General features: G+C 51.8%; 1 protein-coding gene across 2 annotated transcripts in view; it reads right to left on the bottom strand.

The window, feature by feature from the left end:
• Nucleotides 1–3,622: 3,622 nt before the first annotated feature.
• Nucleotides 3,623–20,422, bottom strand: part of LOC140398667 (codanin-1-like) — a 162,957-nt gene continuing 146,157 nt past the window's right edge. For both annotated transcript variants that reach the window (XM_072487634.1, XM_072487643.1), the window contains 2 exons: nucleotides 11,159–11,308; nucleotides 3,623–4,404 (listed from right to left, as the gene is read on the bottom strand). In XM_072487634.1, coding sequence (XP_072343735.1) covers nucleotides 4,293–4,404; nucleotides 11,159–11,308 — 262 coding nt within the window. In that variant the 3' untranslated portion in view covers nucleotides 3,623–4,292. The remainder of the gene's footprint in view (nucleotides 4,405–11,158; nucleotides 11,309–20,422) is intronic.

Here is a 20,422-nt window from a genome sequence, read left to right as displayed (position 1 = left end):
GGAATGAGACGAGGGGTTTGTAGGAAGAAGGGAATGAGACGAGGGGTTAGAGGAAGAAGGGAATGAGACGAGGGGTTAGAAGGAGGAAGGGAATGAGACGAGGGGTTAGTCGGAAGAAGGGAATGAGACGAGGGTTAGAAGGAAGAAGGGAATGAGACGAGGGGTTAGAAGGAAGAAGGGAATGAGACGAGGGGTTAGTAGGAAGAAGGGATTGAGGCGAGGGGTTAGTAGGAAGAAAGGAATAAGACGGGGGGTTAGTAGGAAGAAGGGAATGAGACGAGAGGTTAGTAGGAAGAAGGGAATGAGACATGGGGTTAGTAGGAAGAAGGGAATGAGACGAGGGGGTTAGTAGGAGAAGGGAATGAGACGAGGGGTTAGTAGGAAGAAGGGAATGAGACGAGGGGTTAGTAGGAAGAAGGGAATGAGACGAGGGGTTAGTAGGAAGAAGGGAATGAGACGAGGGGTTAGTAGGAAGAAGGGAATGAGACGAGGGGTTAGTAGGAAGAAGGGAATGAGACGAGGGGTTAGTCGGAAGAAGGGAATGAGACGGGGGGTTATTAGGAAGAAGGGAATGAGACGGGTTAGTAGGAAGAAGGGAATGAGACGAGGGGTTAGTAGGCAGAAGGGAATGAGACGAGGGGTTTGTAGGAAGAAGGGAATGAGACGAGGGGTTAGTAGGAAGAAGGGAATGAGACGAGGGGTTAGTCGGAAGAAGGGAATGAGACGGGGGGTTATTAGGAAGAAGGGAATGAGACGGGTTAGTAGGAAGAAGGGAATGAGACGGGTTAGTAGGCAGAAGGGAATGAGACGAGGGGTTAGTAGGAAGAAGGGAATGAGACGAGGGGTTTTGTAGGGAAGAAGGGAATGAGACGCGAGGTTAGTAGGAAGAAGGGAATGAGACGGGTTAGTAGGAAGAAGGGAATGAGACGAGGGGTTAGTAGGAAGAAGGGAATGAGATGAGGGGTTAGTAGGAAGAAGGGAATGAGACGGGGGGTTAGTAGGAAGAAGGGAATGAGACGGGTTAGTAGGAAGAAGGGAATGAGACGAGGGGTTAGAAGGAAGAAGGGAATGAGACGGGTTAGTAGGAAGAAGGGAATGAGACGAGGGGTTAGTAGGAAGAAGGGAATGAGATGAGGTGTTAGTAGGAATAAGGGAATGAGACGGGGGTTAGTAGGAAGAAGGGAATGAGACGGGTTAGTAGGAAGAAGGGAATGAGACGAGGGGTTAGTAGGAAGAAGGGAATGAGACGAGGTGTTAGTAGGAATAAGGGAATGAGACGGGGGGTTAGTAGGAAGAAGGGAATGAGACGGGTTAGTAGGAAGAAGGGAATGAGATGAGGGGTTAGTAGGAAGAAGGGAATGAGACGAGGTGTTAGTAGGAAGAAGGGAATGAGACGGGGGGTTAAAAAAAAAAAAAAAAAAAAAAAAAAGAATTGAAGTGCATAAGTTGGGAACATAGGCTGTCAGGGAAGGACACAAGTGAAATTTGGAACTTGTTCAAGGAACAGGTACTACGTGTCCTTGATATGTATGTCCCTGTCAGGCAGGGAAGAGATGGTCGAGTGAGGGAACCTGGTTAACAAGAGAGGTTGAATGTCTTGTTAAGAGGAAGAAGGAGACGTATGTAAGGCTGAGGAAACAAGGTTCAGACAGGGCGATGGAGGGATACAAGATAGCCAGGAGGGAACTCAAGAAAGGGATTAGGAGAGCTAAGAGAGGACATGAACAATCTTTGGCGGGTAGGATCAAGGGAAAGCCCAAGGCCTTTTAAACATATGTGAGAAATATGAGAATGACTAGAGCGAGGGTAGGTCTGATCAAGGACAGTAGCGGGAGATTGTGTATTGGTCTGAAGAGATAGGAGAGGTCTTGAACGAGTACTTTTCTTCAGTATTTAAAATGAGAGGGGCCATATTGTTGGAGAGGACAGTGTGAAACAGACTGGTAAGCTCGAGGAAATACTTGTTAGGAAGGAAGATGTGTTGGGCATTTTGAAAAACTTGAGGATAGACAAGTCCCCCGGGCCTGACAGGATATATCCAAGGATTCTATGGGAAGCAAGAGATGAAATTGCAGAGCCGTTGGCAATGATATTTTCGTCCTCACTGTCAGCAGGGGTGGTACCAGGGGATTGGAGAGTGGCGAATGTCGTGCCCCTGTTCAAAAAAGGGAATAGAGATAACCCTGGGAATTACAGGTCAGTTAGTCTTACTTCGGTGGGAGGCAAAGTCATGAAAAGGGTACTGAGGGATAGGATTTCTGAGCATCTGGAAAGACACTGCTTGATTAGGGATAGTCAGCACGGATTGGTGAGGGCTAGGTCTTGCCTTAAGTCTTATTGAATTCTTTGAGGAGGTGACCAAGCATGTGGATGAAGGTAAAGCAGTGGATGTAGTGTACATGGATTTTAGTAAAGCATTTGATAAGGTTCCCCATGGTAGGCTTATGCAGAAAGTAAGGAGGCATGGGATAGTGGGAAATTTGGCCAGTTGGATAACGAACTGGCTAACCGATAGAAGTGAGAGAGTGGTGGTGGATGGCAAATATTCAGCCTGGATCCCAGTTACCAGTGGCATACCGCAAGGATCAGTTCTGGGTCCTCTGCTGTTTGTGATTTTCATTAATGACTTGGATGAGGGAGTTGAAGGGTGGGTCAGTAAATTTTCAGACAATACGAAGATTGGTGGAGTTGTGGATAGTGAGGAGGGCTGTTGTCGGCTGCAAAGAGACATAGATAGGATGCAGAGGTGAGCTGAGAATTGGCATATGGAGTTTAACCCTGAAAAGTGAGAGGTTGTCCATTTTGGAAGGACAAATATGAATGCGGAATACAGGGTTAACGGTAGGGTTCTTGGCAATGTGGAGGAGCAGAGAGATCTTGGGTTCTATGTTCATACATCTTTGAAAGTTGCCACTCAAGTGGATAGAGCTGTGAAGAAGGCCTATGGTGTGCCAGCGTTCATTAACAGAGGGATTGAACTTAAGAGCCGTGAGGTGATGATGCAGCTGTACAAAACCTTGGTAAGGGCCACATTTGGAGTAGTGTGTACAGTTCTGGTCGCCTCATTTTAGGAAGGATATGGAAGCTTTGGAAAAGGTGCAAAGGAGATTTACCAGAATAATGCCTGGAATGGAGAGTAGGTCTTACGAGAAAAGGTTGAGGGTGTTTGGCCTTTTCTCATTAGAACGGAGAAGAATGGGGGGCGACTTGATAGAGGATCAGGGGAATAGAGAGAGTAGACAGTCGGAGACTTTTTACCCGGGTGGAACAAACCATTACAAGGGGACATAAATTTAAGGTGAAAGGTGGAAGATATAGGAGGGATATCAGAGGTTCTTTACCCAGAGTAGTGGGGGCATGGAATGCACTGCCTGTGGAAGTAGTTGAGTCAGAAACATTAGGGACCTTCAAGCAGCTATTGGATAGGTACATGGATCACAGTAGAATGATATAGTGTCGATTAATTTGTTCTTAAGGGCAGCACGGTAGCATTGTGGATAGCACAATTGCTTCACAGCTCCAGGGTCCCAGGTTCGATTCCGGCTTGGGTCACTGTCTGTGCGGAGTCTGCACATCCTCCCCGTGTGTGCGTGGGTTTCCTCCGGGTGCTCCGGTTTCCTCCCACAGTACAAAGATGTGCAGGTTAGGTGGATTGGCCATGATAAATTGCCTTTAGTGTCCAAAATTGCCCTTAGAGTTGGGTGGGGTTACTGGGTTATGGGGATAGGGTGGAGGTGTTGACCTTGGGGAGGGTGCTCTTTCCAAGAGCCGATGCAGACTCGATGGGCTGAATGGCCTCCTTCTGCACTGTAAATTCTATGATAATCTATGATTAATCTAGGACAAAGGTTCGGCACAACATCGTGGGCCGAAGGTCCTGTTCTGTGCTGTACTTTTCTATATTCACTGCTATCCACCAGGGAGGTCCCAGGTGTCCAGCACATCATTGTGCAAACGCTCATTAATCTTTCTGTCATGTACTTATCCAATTCTTTGGAATTAGCTGGTAAAGACAGCTTCACTGCATCCCCTGGCAGTCTTCAGCTGACTGTAGTTAGCACTCACATTAGAAACCTACCTCATGCTTATGGGAACATTAATTTCTATGACTTCAATCATCCTCGATCTCTGGTGACTAATAGTCTCTGCTTTGGGTAGGATGAAAGTTGGACTGAAATGAGTCAGACATGCATTAATGCGAGGTGTGCATGGAATTGGGGAGCAGTGATTGGGTTGCAGACCAAAGCAGGAGTTAGGAAGGGCACCCTACCCACCAACCCAAGGAGTGCAGGTTAAGGCAAGTGGGGGCTGTATCTACATAAAACATCTGAAAATTTAACCGAGGCGGATGTCTCTCCTGGAAGCAGAACTTGAATTGCTTCTGGTCCCTTTCTGCCACAGAATCTGCAAAGGTGAAAAAAGAGAAATATTTTACTCTAATCATAGTTTCACCAAAATGTCAGATTTGAATTTGAATATCAGATAGAGGGATGGCTGAGCCATATCTTATGACAAGATGTCAGAAATCCCAAGCCCTCAGGTAACGCCTCCGATCGCAGACATCCAGAAATTCTGGGTGACTCCGTGAAAACACAGGATGGAATAACATCAAATACATGAAATGTTCACATCCAAGCTAGCAGCAACTGTAATTCTGAATTAATAATATGCGCATTTAAACCAGTGACAGTATATATTTGATTACGTGAGGAAGAAAGTCAGTTTACGTTATGCAAACTGAAGGAAATTAATAGTCGACTAGAGATGGGGAGTAGTTGCCCGTCTCTGCACATTATTACAATTATTTCCTCATGGAGGGGAGGAAAAAGGACTTTAGGCTTCACCTCACATCGGAGATAGATACTCCAGCGATATAACCCATGGACACACTTACAGAAACACATAGCACAGAAAGAATCCATTCAGCCTACTGTGCCTCTGCTGGGCTCTTTGAAAGAGCTATCCAATTAGTCCCACTCCACTGCTCTTGCCCCATAGCTCTTCTAATGTTTCCTTTAAGAATTCCCGATTGAAAGCTACTATTTAATCTGTTTCAACCACCCTTGCAGGTGGAGAATTCCACACCAGAACACTAGACGAGAGGAGGACAGATAGGGGGACTTAGATGGTAGGGGTATTTCTCTGTTCATACATTCCACCGGGATGGTCTCAAATGCCAATTTTGGAGACATTTCTTGGCCATAACTCAAATCCAAGTGAACTTCCAGTGAGAAGATGGAAAAATGATCCCCACATGGTGAGAAATAATGAAAAGGGTACTAATTTCAAGATAGGAGATATTCTAGTATTTTCTATTAATAGCTGTGCATTATTAAAAAAATTTTATCGCCGTGTTCAAATCCCTCCACAGCGACACTTCCGGTTATGGCTATGCGGAGCTAAGCCACACATTCGGCGGCTCCCGCTAAAACTGACTTTTGGGCTCTCCTGAAGAGCCCCAACGGCAATTTATTCGACAACTTCCAGTGTGGGAAGGTGAGCAAGGTCCTCCCTCCATAGTATATGGATTGGACCAGGAGTGGAGTGGTCAAAAAAGCATTTTTGGAGCAGCAAAAAGTGCGAGGGAGAAAAAACAAGATGGCGGCGGGCAGAGATCAAGCGGCATGGGTGCAGGAGCAGCAGGAGTTTCTCAGGCGCTGCTTTGAGGAGCTGAAGAAAGAGATGCTAGCGCCAATGCTGACAGCGATCGAGGGGTTAGTGGAGACCCAGAAGGCCCAAGGGGCGGCGATCCGGGAAAAAAAACGCGGAGAACGAGGATGAGATCTTGGGCCTGGCGGTGAAGATGGAGGCGCACGAGGCGCTACACAAGAGGTGGGTAGAAAGATTACAGGACCTGGAGAACAGGTCGAGGAGGAAGAATCTTCGGATTGTGGGTCTCCCTGAAGGAGTGGAGGGGGCCGATGCTGGGGCATATGTGAGCATGATACTCAATTCGCTGATGGGAGCGGGGGCCTCTCCGAGTCCCCTGGAGCTAGATGGGGCTCATCGGGTCCTGGCGAGGAGACCCAAGGCCAACGAGCGGCCAAGGGCTGTAGTGGTGAGGTTTCACCGTCTCGTGGAGAGTGTGTGTTTTGAGATGGGCCAAGAAAGAGCGGAGTAGTAGGTAGGAGAATACGGAGATCCGAATCTATCAGGACTGGAGTGTGGAGGTGGCAAAGAAGAGAGCTGGTTTTAATCGGGCCAAGGCGGTGCTCCATTGGAAGGGGGTGAGGTTCGGAATGCTGCAGCCAGCGCGATTGTGGGTCACATTTCAGGATCGACACGACTACTTCGAAACGCCGGAGGAGGCTTAGACCTTTGTACAAACTTAAACGTTGGACTCAAACTGAGGGTCTGTGGTTGTGGGGGGGGGATGTCGGTTGTATACAGGGTTTTAACTATGTGTAGGGAGACTGTGAGAGAATGTGGGTGCCGGTGCTGGAGGGAGGGGACGCCCGGGGATGGGGGAATTGGGATAAGGCCGCCAAAGGAGCTGCGCCGGAGGGAGCGGGGCCGGCTTAGGAAAGCGCGGGCTTTTTCCCGCGTTAGGGAAGGACGGGGGTGGGGGTGGAGGAGCGCACACTGACTGCTGGGGAGGAGGGGGAGGGTGAATTCCCACACGGGGCGGGGAGTCAATGGGATGGCGGGGGAGGTCGGGGTCAGCAGGAGTCAGCTGACTTACGGGAGTGTTATGGGGGGGAGCAAAAGAGCTAGACACGGATCTAGCGGGGGGAGGGGGGGGATATAGGGTTGCTGCTGCATTGGCCAATGGGCAACTGGAAACAGAAGAGGTGGTTGGGATGGGGTCCCCCGTCTGGGGGACTGGAGGGTGTGGGAGGCGCGGGCACAGGACTGGCCTAGAAAAGGAGATGGCTAGTCGGCGGGGGGGGGGAGCCACCCAATCCGGCTGATAACTTGGAATGTGAGGTGCCTGAATGGGCCGGTTAAGAGGGCCCGAGTGTTCGCGCACTTAAGGGACTCAAGGCAGACGTGGTCATGCTTCAAGAGACACATTTGAAGGTGGCAGACCAGGTCAGGTTACGAAAGGGATGGGTAGGACAGGTATTCCATTCGGGGCTGGATGCAAAGAATAGAGGGGTGGCAATACTGGTGGGGAAGCGGGTGTCGTTTGAGGCCAAGAATATTGTAGTGGACAATGGAGGTCGATACGTGATGGTGAGCGGTAGGCTGCAGGGAGAGTGGGTGGTATTGGTAAACGTATACGCCCCGAACTGGGATGATACTGGATTTATGAAGCACATGTTGGGGCGGATTCCGGATCTGGAGGCAGGAAGCTTGATAATGGGGGGGGGGGTTTCAACATGGTGTTGGACCCAGCATTAGATCGCTCCAGATCTAGGGCGGGGAAGAGGCCGGCTGCGGCCAAGGTGCTTAGGGGGTTTATGGACCAGATGGGGGGAGTAGATCCGTGGAGATTTGCTAGGCCCCTGGCCAGGGAATTTTCTTTTTTTTCTCACGTACACAGAGCCTACTCCCAGATAGATTTTTTCGTTTTGAGTAGGGCGCTGATCCTGAAAGTGGAGGGAACGGAATACTCGGCCACAGCCATCTCAGACCACGCCCCGCACTGGGTGGAGCTGGAGTTAGGAGAGGAGAGGGACCAACTCTCGCTGTGGCGTCTGGATGTGGGATTACTGGCAGATGAGGTGGTGTGCGGGAGTGCATTGAAAGGTATTTGGAGGCCAACGACAACGGGGAGGTGCAGGTGGGGGTAGTATGGGAGGCGCTGAAGGCGGTGGTCAGGGGAGAGTTCATCTCCATCAGGGCTCACAGGGAGAAGAGAGAGGACAGGGAAAGGGAGAGGTTCGTGGGGGAGATCCTAAGGGTAGACAGGAGATATGTGGAGGCCCCCGAGGAGGGACTACTTAGGGAGCGGCGAAGTCTCCAGACGGAATTCGACCTGTTGACCACAGGGAAGGCAGCGGCACAGTGGAGGAAAGCACAGGGGGCGACGTACGAGTATGGGGAGAAGGCTAGCCGGATGCTGGTACACCAGCTCCGTAAGAGGATGGCAGCGAGGGAGATAGGTGGAGTCAAGGATAGCAGGGGAACTACGGTGCGGAGTGCGGTGAAAGTAAATGAGGCATTTCAGGACTTTTATGAGGAGCTGTACAGGTCTCAGCCCCCAGCGGGGATGCGACGATTTCTAGATCAACTGAGGTTCCCGAGGGTGGAGGAGCAGGAGGTGGCTGGTTTGGGGGCGCCAATTGGGTTGGAAGAGCTGGTTAAAGGACTGGGGAGCATGCAGGCGGGGAAGGCCCCGGGGCCAGATAGGTTCCCGGTTGAGTTTTACAGGAAGTATCCGGACCTGTTAGCCCCGTTGCTAGTGAGGACTTTCAATGAGGCAAGGGAGGGGGGGACCCTGCCCCCAACAATGTCCGGGGCGCTGATCTCTCTGATCCTGAAGTGGGACAAGGACGCACTGCAATGTGGGTTGTATAGACCAATCTCGCTCCTCAATGTGGATGCTAAGTTGCTGGCAAAAGTGCTGGCTACGAGAATTGAGGACTGTGTCCCGGGGGTGATTCATGAGGACCAAACGGGATTTGTAAAGGGCAGGCAGCTAAACACCAAGTGCGGAGGCGCCTAAGCGTGATTATGATGCCATCGGTGGAGGAGGAGGCGGAGTTAGTGGCAGCTATGGACTCGGAGACGGCCTTTGACCGGGTGGAGTGGGAGTATCTCTGGGAAGTGTTGCGGAGGTTTGGGTTTGGGGAGGGGTTTATCAGTTGGATTAAGCTCCTATATAGAGCCCCGGTGGCGAGTGTGGCTACGAATCGGCGGAGGTCGGAGTATTTTCGGCTGTATCGAGGGACGAGGCAGGGGTGCCCCCTGTTGTTTGCATTAGCAATTGAACCTTTGGCCATGGCATTAAGGGAGTCCAGGAACTGGAGGGGGGTGGTCCGAGGGGGAGAGGAGCATCGAGTGTCGCTGTATGCGGACGACCTGTTGCTGTATGTGGCAGATCCAGTGGAGGGGATGGTGGAGGTCATGAGGATCCTGAGGGAGTTTGGGGACTTCTCGGGCTATAAGCTCAATGTAGGGAAAAGTGAGCTCTTTGTGGTGCATCCAGGGGGCCAGGGAAGAGGGATAGACGACCTACCGTTGAGGAGGGCGGAAAGGAGCTTTCGGTACTTGGGGATCCAGGTAGCTAGGAGCTGGGGGGCCCTGCACAAACTTAATTTGACGCGGCTGGTAGAGGACTTCAAAAGATGGGATGTGTGCCACTCTCGCTCGCGGTCAGGGTAGTCGATTAAAATGATGGTCCTCCCAAGGTTTCATTTTGTGTTCCAGTGCCTTCCTATTATGATTACCAAGGCCTTTTTTAAGCGGGTAGGTAGGAGCATCATGGGTTTTGTGTGGGCAAACAAGACTCCGAGGGTAAGGAGGGGGTTTCTGGAGCGTAGTAGGGACAGAGGGGCCTGGCGTTGCCGAATCTGGGTGGCTACTATTGGGCAGCCAACGTGGCGATGATCCGTAAGTGGGTAATAGAGGGAGAGGGGGCAGCATGGAAGAGGTTGGAGATGGCGTCCTGCAAAGGAACGAGCCTGAGGGCGCTGGTGACGGCACCGCTGCCGCTCTCGCCGACAAGGTACACGAGTCCGGTGGTGGCGGCAACGCTAAAGATCAGGGGGCAGTGGAGACGACATAGGGGTGAGATGGGAGCCTCGGTGTGGTCCCCGATCCGGGAGAACCATCGGTTCGTCCCAGGGAGGATGGACGGGGGGTTTCGGAGCTGGCATCGGGCAGGGATCAGAAGGATGGGGGACCTGTTTATAGACAGGATGTTTGTGAGCCATGGGGCGCTGGAGGAGAAGTTCAGGTTACCCCCGGGAAATGCGTTCAGGTATATGCAAGTGAGGCGTTTGTGAGGCGGCAGGTGAGGGAATTCCTGTTGCTCCCGGCACAGAGGATTCAGGACAGGGTGATTTCGGGTGTATGGGTCGGAGAAGGCAAGGTTTCGGCGATATAGCAGGAGATGAAAGAAGAGGGGGAGGCTTTGGTAGAGGAGCTGAAGGGCAAGTGGGAGGAGGAGTTGGGGGAGGGGATTGAAGAGGGTCTGTGGGCGGATGCCCTGAGTAGGGTTAATTCCTCTTCCTCATGTGCCAGGCTCAGCCTGATACAGTTTAAGGTTATTCACAGAGCGCATATGACAGGGGCGAGGCTGAGTAGGTTCTTTGGGGTGGAGGACAGATGTGAGAGATGCTCGGGAAGCCCGGCGAATCACATCCACATGTTTTGGGCGTGCCCGGCACTGGATGGGTTCTGGAGGGGTTTCGCGAGGACTATGTCCAAGGTGGTGAAAGTCCAGGTCAAACCAAGTTGGGGGCTGGCATTATTTGGGGTGGCGGACGAGCCAGGAATGCAGGAGGCGAAAGAGGCCGGTATTCTGGCCTTTGCGTCCCTGGTAGCCCGGCGGAGGATCTTGCTCATGTGGAAAGACGTGAAGCCCCCCAGTGTGGAAGCCTGGATAAATGACATGGCAGGGTTCATTAAGCCGGAGAGGATAAAGTTTGCCTTGAGAGGGTCTGCGCAGGGGTTCTTCAGGCGGTGGCAACCGTTCCTAGACTATCCCGCGGAGCGTTAGAATGAGGTCGGTCAGCAGCAGCAGCCCGGGGGGGGGGGGGGGGGGGGCTATTTGGGCGGGTGGGGGAGGTTTTATTTCCCAGGGGTACTTGTAAAAAGCATATGGGAGGGTTAATATGTGCGGGAGAAACCCATTGTATAAGTTCTGTATTATGTTTGATTGATATGTTTATGTTTTGCTCTGTTCTTTTCTCTTTTTCTTTTCTGTTACGGGGAGGGGGGCTTTAATTGGTTGAAAATATTTGTTGGAAAAACTTTGAATAAACATATATTTTTTTTAAAATCCCTCCACAGCCTCCCTGCAACCCTCAAAGGTGGGCACTCCTACAATGCGTGCATCTTGAGCACCCCAATTTTCATATTCGACAATGATTTGAGCTTTCACCTGACTAGACCAAAGGTTCTGAGGAGCCTTGCGACATTTTATTAAGTTCGACACAAGCTGTTGATATTTTATACTTTCTCACACTATTGTCTTCCCTCGGGTTTTTGTTCAAAATAGGATGGACACTTGCTACACAACCAGCACTCAAATCTCAGAGATGCTTACTCTCTGCCTTTAATCACAGCCTGCCTGCCTTCTTCACAGAGATCAATGGTCACAATTTCAAGTAGCTCGGGTAGGTTGATCTTCTCGTCTTTCATTGCATTTTGTAGCATTGTTGTTCCGCGCTTGACTAGATCAGATACCAGAGTCGCCCTAGAAAAAGGAATATAGGCAAGAATTGAATTTTGTTCATTGTTACATGGTTAATAGGGATTTTAAAAAAGGTCACCTGGAATACATAACACATTTGTGTTATTAAAGTCTGGCCCCATTCCATAGACTTGAACAGTATTTTAGTATTAATACAGAGGAGGATGGTGACAAAATAAAGGAAGGCATTAAGAACTTGCAAAGTAGTTGAGATACCCTCAATTACGACTCAGGAGAGAGGATTGATAATTTAAAGGCTTTAATTACCAGAGAACCAGACAGCTGCCGAGAAGTGCGCTCACTGCACGCTGCCCACTGAACGCAACCTTATATACAGTTCCCTGGGGGCGGGGGCGGAGCCGGAGTCCCCCAGGGTTCCAAACCCGGTCTTAAAGGGACCTATGCATTAAAGGTACATATGTATACAGATATCATTCATCACAGTAGTGCAATGTTGTACATTTTGCTAGGAAGAATAAGGCAGCCACATAGATGGAGGCCAACCCTGTTAAGTGCAGAGACATGTGGGACATTAAACCATCTCATGCTAAAGATCCCACGGCACTATTTTGAAGAGCAGAGCTCTTCCCAGTGATCTGGACAAGGTTTATTTCTCAACCAACATCACAGACTATCTGGTCATCATCACATTACTGTCTCCATGCTGTGCACAAAATGGGTGGTGTGCTTCCCACATTGTAACAAAGACTGCACTTCAAAGCATCTTCATTAGCTGTAAAGTGCTTTAGGGCAACTTGAGCTTTTGTCAAGCACTATATAAATGTAATCTCTTTTTTCTATTACCTTCTCTGGCTCAGTATAAACTTCTGCCTGATTACAAAATGTTTCCCTACATATAAAGTGCCAAGTTATTATTTCCAACTGGAAATTCCAAATTGCTAGTAAAACTGAGTAAATAACCAATGGCTAACCAGTGAAGCATGTAGCGTGCAGAATCAAAACCAGCTACTGATCAGTTAACTATTGCCTGTGCAGGGATGTTGATTGCCACAAGTCCCAAAGGGTTCTATGTAAAAGTGAAGAGGAAAGAGAAATATGAAATAGTGAGAGGCAGCATGGTTTTGTGAAGGGGAGGTCGTGTCTCACTAACTTGATAGAGTTTTTCGAGGAGGTCACAAAGATGATTGATGCAGGTAGGGCAGTGGATGTTGTCTATGTGGACTTCAGTAAGGCCTTTGACAAGGTCCCTCATGGTAGACTAGTACAAAAAGTGAAGTCACACGGGATCAGGGGTGAGCTGGCAAGGTGGATACAGAACTGGCTAGATCATAGAAGGCAGAGAGTAGCAATGGAAGGATGCTTTTCTAATTGGAGGGCTGTGACCAGTGGTGTTCCACAGGGATCAGTGCTGGGACCTTTGCTGGTTGTAGTATATATAAATGATTTGGAGGAAAATGCAACTGGTCTGATTAGTAAGTTTGCAGACAACACAAAGGTTGGTGGAATTGCGGATAGCGATGAGGACTGTCCGAGGATACAGCAGGATTTAGATTGTTTGGAGACTTGGGCGGAGAGATGGCAGATGGAGTTTAATCCGGACAAATGTGAGGTAATGCATTTTGGAAGGTCTAATGCAGATAGGGAATATACAGTGAATGGTAGAACCCTCAAGAATATTGAAAGTCAGAGAGATCTAGGAGTATAGGTCCACAGGTCATTGAAAGGGGCAACACAGGTGGAGAAGGTAGTCAAGAAGGCATACGGCATGCTTGCCTTCATTGGCCGGGGCATTGAGTATAAGAATTGGCAAGTCATGTTGCAGCTGTATAGAACCTAAGTTAGGCCACACTTGGAGTATAGTGTTCAATTCTGGTCGCCACACTACCAGAAGGATGTGGATGCTTTAGAGAGGGTGCAGAAGAGATTTACCAGAATGTTGCCTGGTATGGAGGGCATTAGCTATGAGGAGCGGTTGAATAAACTCGGTTTGTTCTCACTGGAACGAAGGAGGTTGAGGGGCGACCTGACAGAGGTCTACAAAATTATGAGGGGCATAGACGGGGTGGATAGTCAGAGACTTTTTCCCAGGGTCGAGGGGGTCAATTACTAGGGGGCATAGGTTTAAGGTGCGAGGGGAATGGTTTAGAGTAGATGTACGAGGCACAGAGGGTAGTGGGTGCCTGGAACTCGCTGCCGGAGGAGGTGGTGGAAGCAGGGACGATAGTGACATTTAAGGGGCATCTTGACAAATACATGAATAGGATGGGAATAGAGGGATACGGACCCAGGAAGTGTAGAAGATTGTAGTTTAGTCGGGCAGCATGGTGGGCACGGGCTTGGAGGGCCGAAGGGCCTGTTCCTGTGCTGTACATTTCTTTGTTCTTTGGCCTCAGTAAGTTCTACACAACTCCAACATGACCTCCATGCTTTTGTAATCTATGCCTCAATTGATAAAGGCAAGTGTCCAATATGTCTTTTTCACCAGCCTATTAACCTGTCTTTCTGCTTTCAGAGGAGATCCATGGACAAACACGCCAAGGTCCTTTTGTTACTCGGAACATCCCAGTAAATGTTGATGTAGTTGCACTCATCCAGGTGAACTGGAGAATATTCCGACTCGCATCTTGTAGATGGTGCAAAGATTCCGGTCAGCAGAAGAATACCCAGGGCGGGATTCTCCAATAATGGGGCTATGTCCCCAATCCAGCATCAAAACACAGGCGTTTCACTCTGGACTTTCTTTAAGTCCAGAGTGATTCTCCTACGTGCAGGGGTTCAGCAGGGCCCCGGAGTGCTCCTCATAGCTCTGGCTGCGGATATGGGGCCCTGCACTTTCGGTTGGGATTCCGTGCATGCACATGGGGCGGCCTGCGGTGGCTGCCCCGTGTGACGTGACGGACTCACACCGTGGACCATGATGAACTAAGTAGTCCGTCCCGTGATCGCGCACGCCCGCGGAGCGGTGCCGCCTGATCGCTTGCCTGGCCATCTGTGAGGTCCCCCCGCCGTTGAAGGATCCCCCCCGCCCCCCACCAGGGCGGCCGCGGACTGAGTCCGCAGCCGCCACCAGCCGTTCCCAACAGGCAAAACATGGTTAGAACCACGCAGTCAGGAACTCGGACAGTTTTCCTGGGAGAATCGCCGCAGGGGCTTCTGGTAATGGCCCCCTACCTGCGATTTGCGTGATTCTCCGGTAACCGGAGAATTGCGGAGGGGCGTCGGACTGGATTTTGCCGTAAACGCCCATTCTCCGCCCTCGTGCCGATCGCGATTTTGTTGCAGAGAAGTCAGCCCCCAGCCTCTGATAAGTTCCTGTAGCATAGTATTTATGTGGTTGGTCCAGTTGAGCTTCTAATCAATGATGATTCTCAGGATTTTGATGCAGGAGGGCACACAACAATAATGCCATTAGATGTCATGGGGAGATGGTTGGAGAAGATCATTGCCTTAACATTTGTGTGGCACAAATGTTACTTACCAGCCCAAGCCTGATCATTGTTCCCACTGCTTGCAGGAACAGATTGTTCCATTAATTGAGGAGTTGTGAATGAGCTGCAATTATAAGAAAACGTCCCACTTCAGACCTTAGGATGGAGGGATGGTCACTGGGGAAGCAGCTGAAGATGGTTGGGTCTGGCAACTACAACCCTGAGGATCTCCTCCCCTGGGGCTGAGGTAATTGGCCTCCATCAACCACAACCATTTTCCTCTGTGCTAGGTATAACTCCAGTCAGTGGGGAGCTTTCCCACCACTAATTCACACTGATTTCAGTTTTACTTGGACTCCTTCATGCCACACTTGGTCAGAACTAAATTAATGTCAAGGGCAGTCATTCTCCACTCCAGAAACCCACTTCTGCAGGCCTGTGGGTGATCCTGAAGGTCTAATTAGTGGAGGCATAAAATCAATCCCATTGTTTTGCCCAGAATATAGGATTCCAGGTGTTGGTCCTTCTGCATTGACATATTGTTAAATACACATGGATAATGTGTGCCGGGCAGGGACTTCCGGTTGCGGCGATGCGGAGCTAAGCCGCACGATTCGGCAGCTCCCGCGATCACGGACTTTCGGGCTCTCTAGAAGAGCCCCAACGGGAATTTTTTGAAGACGTTCCGTGTGGGAAGGGGAGAGTGAGGTCCCCCTTCACCGTTTATGGATAAGACAAGAAGCGAAACGGAAAAAAAACGGCGTTGGAGCAGCGGGAGAAGCGAGGGACGAAAAACAAAATCGCGGTGGCCGGAGATAAAGTGGAATGTGGGCCGGAGCTGCAAGAGTTCATTAAGCGCTGTTTTGAGGAGCTGCGGAAAGAGATGCTGGCGCCTATGCTGTCGGCGATTGAAGGACTAGGGATGACCCAGAAGGCCCACGAGGTAAAGATCCAGGAGGTGCAGAAAAAAGTTAATGAGAACGAAGACGAGATCTTGGGCCTGGTGGTGAGGGTGGAGGCGCACGAGGCGCTGCACAAGAGGTGGGCGGGAAGATTCCAAGATCTGCAGAACAGGTCGAGGAGAAAGAATCTTCGGATCCTGGATCTCCCTGAAGGGGGCCGATGCCTGGGCATATGCGAGCACGATGCTCGAGTCGATGATGCTTCGAGGCCATTGGAGCTGGATGGGGCACACCGGGTGCTGGCGAGGAGGCCCAAGACTAACGAGCCGCCAAGGGCGATTGTGGTGAGGTTTCACCATTTCACGGACAGAGAGAGGGTCTTGAAATGGGCCAAGAAAGAGCGGAGCAGCAGCTGGGAGAATGCGGAGATCCGAATATACCCAGACTGGAGCACGGAGGTAGCAAAGAGGAGAGCGGGTTTCAACCGGGCCAAGGCGGTGCTGCACCAGAAAGGAGTGAGATTCGGAATGCTGCAGCCAGCGCGATTGTGGGTCACATACAAGGATCAACATCACTATTTTGAAACGCCTGAGGAGGCTTGGACCTTTATTCAAACTGAAAAGTTGGACTCAAAGTGAGGGTTTGTGAGGGTGGGGGGGATGTTTGATGTACATAGGGTGTTAATCACGCGCAGGAAATGTTCCACGGGCTGGGGGATGGATGGGGATGGGGAAAGGTGAGAAGACCGTACGAGACGGTAAGCGCTGCTGCTGGAGGGTGAGGAGGCTCGGGGATGGGGGAATTGAGACGAGGCCACGACAGGACCTGCGCCAGAGGGGGCGGGGCAGGCTTAGGAAATCGTGGGCTTTTTCCCGCGCGAGGGAAGAACGGGGGGGGGGAATGGAGGAGCGCACACTGATTGGGAGATTCCCACACGGGGGGGGGGGGTCAATGGGACGGTGGGGGAAGCCGGGGTCAGCAGGAGTCAGCTGACTTACGGGAGTGCTATGGGGGGGAACAGAAGAGCTAGACACAGGTCTTGGGGGGGGGGGAGAAATAGGGTTGCTGCTGCACTGGCCGAAGGGGAATGGGACACAGAAGAGGTGGTCGGGGCGGGGGTCTCCCGTCTGGGGGACTGGAGGGCGAGGGCGGCGCTGGCACGGGACTGGCCTAGAAAAGGAGATGGCGAGTCGGCAGGGGGGGTGGGGTGGGAGGCACCCCAATCCGGCTGATAACATGGAATGCGAGGGGCCTGAATGGGCCGGTAAAGAGGGCCCCGAGCGTTCGCGCACTTCCAGGGACTGAAGGCAGACGTGGTCATGCTCCAGGAGACACATTTGAAGGTGGCGGATAAGGTCAGGTTAAGAAAGGGATGGGTAGGACAGGTATTCCATTCGGGGCTGGATGCGAAGAACTAAGGGGTGGCAATATTGGTGGGGAAGCGGGTGTCGTTTGAGGCCAAGAACATAGTAGCGGACAATGGAGGTCGATGCGTGATTGTGAGCGGTAAGCTGCAGGGGACGTGGGTGGTATTGGTAAATGTATACACCCCGAACTGGGATGATGCCGGATTCATGAAGCGCATGTTGGGGCGCATTCCGGACCTGGAGGTAGGAAGCTTGATAATGGGTGGGGATTTTAATACGGTGTTGGACCCAGCACTGGATCGCTCCAGATCTAGGACCGGAAAGAGGCCGGCTGCAGCCAAGGTGCTTAGGGGGTTTATGGACCAGATGGGGGGAGTGGACCCGTGGAGGTTTGCCAGGCCGCAGGCCAGGGAATTTTCTTTTTTCTCCCACGTGCACAAAGCCTACTCCCGGATAGATTTTTTTGTTCTGGGCACGGCGCTGATCCCGAAAGTCGAGGGAACGGAGTATTCGGCCATAGCCATTTCAGATCACGCCCCGCACTGGGTGGAACTGGAGTTGGGAGAGGAGAGGGACCAACGCCCGTTGTGGCGGTTGGATGTGGGACTGCTGGCAGATGAGGCGGTGTGTGGGAGGATGAGGGGGTGTATCGAAAGGTACTTGGAGGCCAACGACAACGGGGAGGTGCAGGTGGGGGTGGTATGGGAGGCGCTGAAGGCGGTGATCAGGGGAGAGCTAATCTCCATCAGGGCTCATAGGGAGAAGATAGAGGGCATGGAAAGGGAGAGGTTAGTGGGGGAGATTTTAAGAGTGGACAGGAGATACGCAGAGGCCCCTGAAGAGGGATTACTTAGGGAAAGGTGACGTCTCCAGACGGAGTTTGACCTGTTGACCACAGGGAAGGCAGAGGCACAGTGGAGGAAAGCGCAGGAGGCGACGTATGAGTATGGGGAGAAGGCGAGCGGATTCTGGCTCACCAGCTCCGTAAGAGGATGGCAGCGAGGGAAATAGGTGGAGTCAAGGATGGAAGGGGAGCCACGGTGCGGAGTGCGACGAAAGTAAACGAGGCATTCAAGGCCTTCTATGAGGAGCTGTACAGATCCCAGCCCCCAGCGGGTGAAGAGGGGATGAGATGATTCTTGGACCAACTGAGGTTCCTGAGGGTGGAGGAGCAGGAGGTGGCTGGTTTGGGGGCACCAATTGGGTTGGAGGAGCTGAGCGAAGGTCTGGGGAGTATGCAGGCAGGGTAGGCCCCGGGACCGGACGGGTTCCCGGTTGAGTTCTATAGGAAGTACGTAGACCTGTTAGCCCCGCTGCTCGTGAGGACTTTTAATGAGGCAACGGAGGGAGGGACCCTGCCCCCGACAATGTCGGAGGCGACGATCTCTTTGATCCTGAAGCGGGACAAGGACCCACTGCAATGTGGGTCGTACAGGCCGATCTCGCTCCTCAACGTGGATGCTAAGTTGCTGGCAAAAGTGCTGGCTACGAGGATCGAGGACTGTGTCCTGGGGGTGATCCACGAGGACCAGAAGGGATTTGTAACGGGTAGGCAGCTAAACACCAATGTGCGACGGCTCCAAAACGTGATAATGATGCCATCGGTGGAGGCAGAGGCGGAGATAGTGGCAGCTATGGACGCGGAGAAGGCCTTTGAACGAGTAGAGTGGGAGTACCTCTGGGAATTGCTGCGTAGGTTTGGGTTCGGGGGAGGGTTTATTAGTTGGGTTAAGCTCCTTTACAGAGCCCCGTGGCGAGTGTGGTGACGAATCGGCGGAGGTCGGAGTATTTTCGGCTGTACCGTGGGACGAGGCAGGGGTGCCCCCTGTCCCCCCTGTTGTTTGCATTAGCAATTGAACCCTTGGCCATGTCATTAAGGGAGTCCAGGAAATGGAGGGGGGTGGTCCGAGGGGGAGAGGAGCATCGAGTGTCGCTTTATGCAGACGACCTGTTGCTGTATGTGGTGGATCCAGTGGAGGGGATGGTGGAGGTCATGCAGACTCTAAGGGAGTTTGGGGATTTTTCAGGCTATAAGCTTAATGTAGGGAAGAGTGAGCTTTTTGTAGTACAGTCAGGATACCAGGAAAGGGGGATAGACGATCTACCGCTGAGGAGGGCGGAAAGGAGCTTCCGATACCTGGGGATCCAAATAGCTAGGAGTTGGGGGGCCCTACATAAACTGAATCTGACGAGGCTGGTGGAGCAGATGGAGGACTTCAAACGATGGGACATGTTGCTGCTCTCGCTAGCGGGTAGGGTGCAGTCGGTCAAAATGGTGGTCCTCCCGAGGTTTCTTTTTGTGTTCCAGTGCCTTCCAATTGTAATCACCAAGGCCTTTTTAAGAGGGTAGGCAGGAGTATGATGGGTTTTGTGTGGGCGAATAAGACCCCGAGAGTAAGGAGGGGGCTTCTGGAGCGCAGTAGGGACCGAGGAGGATTGGCGCTGCCGAATCTAGGTGGCTACTACTGGGCAGCAAATGTGGCGATGATCCGTAAGTGGGTGATGGAGGGAGAGGGGGCGGCATGGAAGAGGTTGGAGATGGCGTCCTGCAAGGAAACGAGCCTTGGGGCACTGGTGACGGCACCGCTGCCGCTCTCGCCAACAAGGTACACCATGGGTCCGGTGGTGGCGGCAACGCTAAAGATCTGGGGCCAGTGGAGACGGCACAGGGGTGCAATGGGAGCCTCGGTGTGGTCCCCGATCAGGGGTAACCATCGGTTTGTCCCAGGGAGGATGGACGGCGGGGTTTCAGCGCTGGCATCGAGCAGGGATTAGAAGAATGGAGGACTTGTTCATTGATGCGACGTTTGCGAGCCTAGGGTCACTGGAGGAGAAGTTTGGGCTACCCCCGGGAAATGCTTTCAGATACATGCAGGTGAGGGCGTTTGTGAGGCGACAGGTGAGGGAATTCCCGTTGCTCCCGGCACAGGAAATTCAAGACTGCGTGATCTCGGGTGTATGGGCAAGGTGTCGGCGATATACCAAGAGATGAAAGAAGAGGGGGAGGCGTTGGTAGAGGAGCTGAAGGGTAAATGGGAGGAGGAGCTGGGGGAGGAGATTGAGGCGGGGCTATGGGCTGATGCCCCAAGTAGGGTTAATTCCTCTTCTTCGTGTGCCAGGCTTAGCCTGATACAGTTTAAGGTGGTTCATAGAGCGCACATGACGGGGGCGAGGCTGAGCAGGTTCTTTGGCGTGGAGGACAGATGTGGGAGATGCTCAGGAAGCCCGGCAAACCATGTCCATATGTTTTGGTCATGGCCGGCACTGGAGGGGTTCTGGAGGGGTGTGGCGGGAACAATATCTAAGGTGGTGAAAGTCCGGGTCAAGCCAATCTGGGGGCTAGCAATATTTGGAGCAGAGGACGAGCCGGGAGTGCAGGAGGCGAAAGAGGCCGGCATTCTGGCCTTTGCGTCCCAAGTAGCCCGCGAAAGATCTTGCTAATAGAACATAGAAAATACA

The sequence above is a fragment of the Scyliorhinus torazame genome, chromosome 2 (genome assembly GCF_047496885.1).
Source record: "Scyliorhinus torazame isolate Kashiwa2021f chromosome 2, sScyTor2.1, whole genome shotgun sequence".
Classification (NCBI taxonomy): domain Eukaryota; kingdom Metazoa; phylum Chordata; class Chondrichthyes; order Carcharhiniformes; family Scyliorhinidae; genus Scyliorhinus; species Scyliorhinus torazame.
The sequence above is the reverse complement of the archived record's forward strand: the minus strand, read 5'-3'. Positions and strand labels throughout refer to the sequence as shown.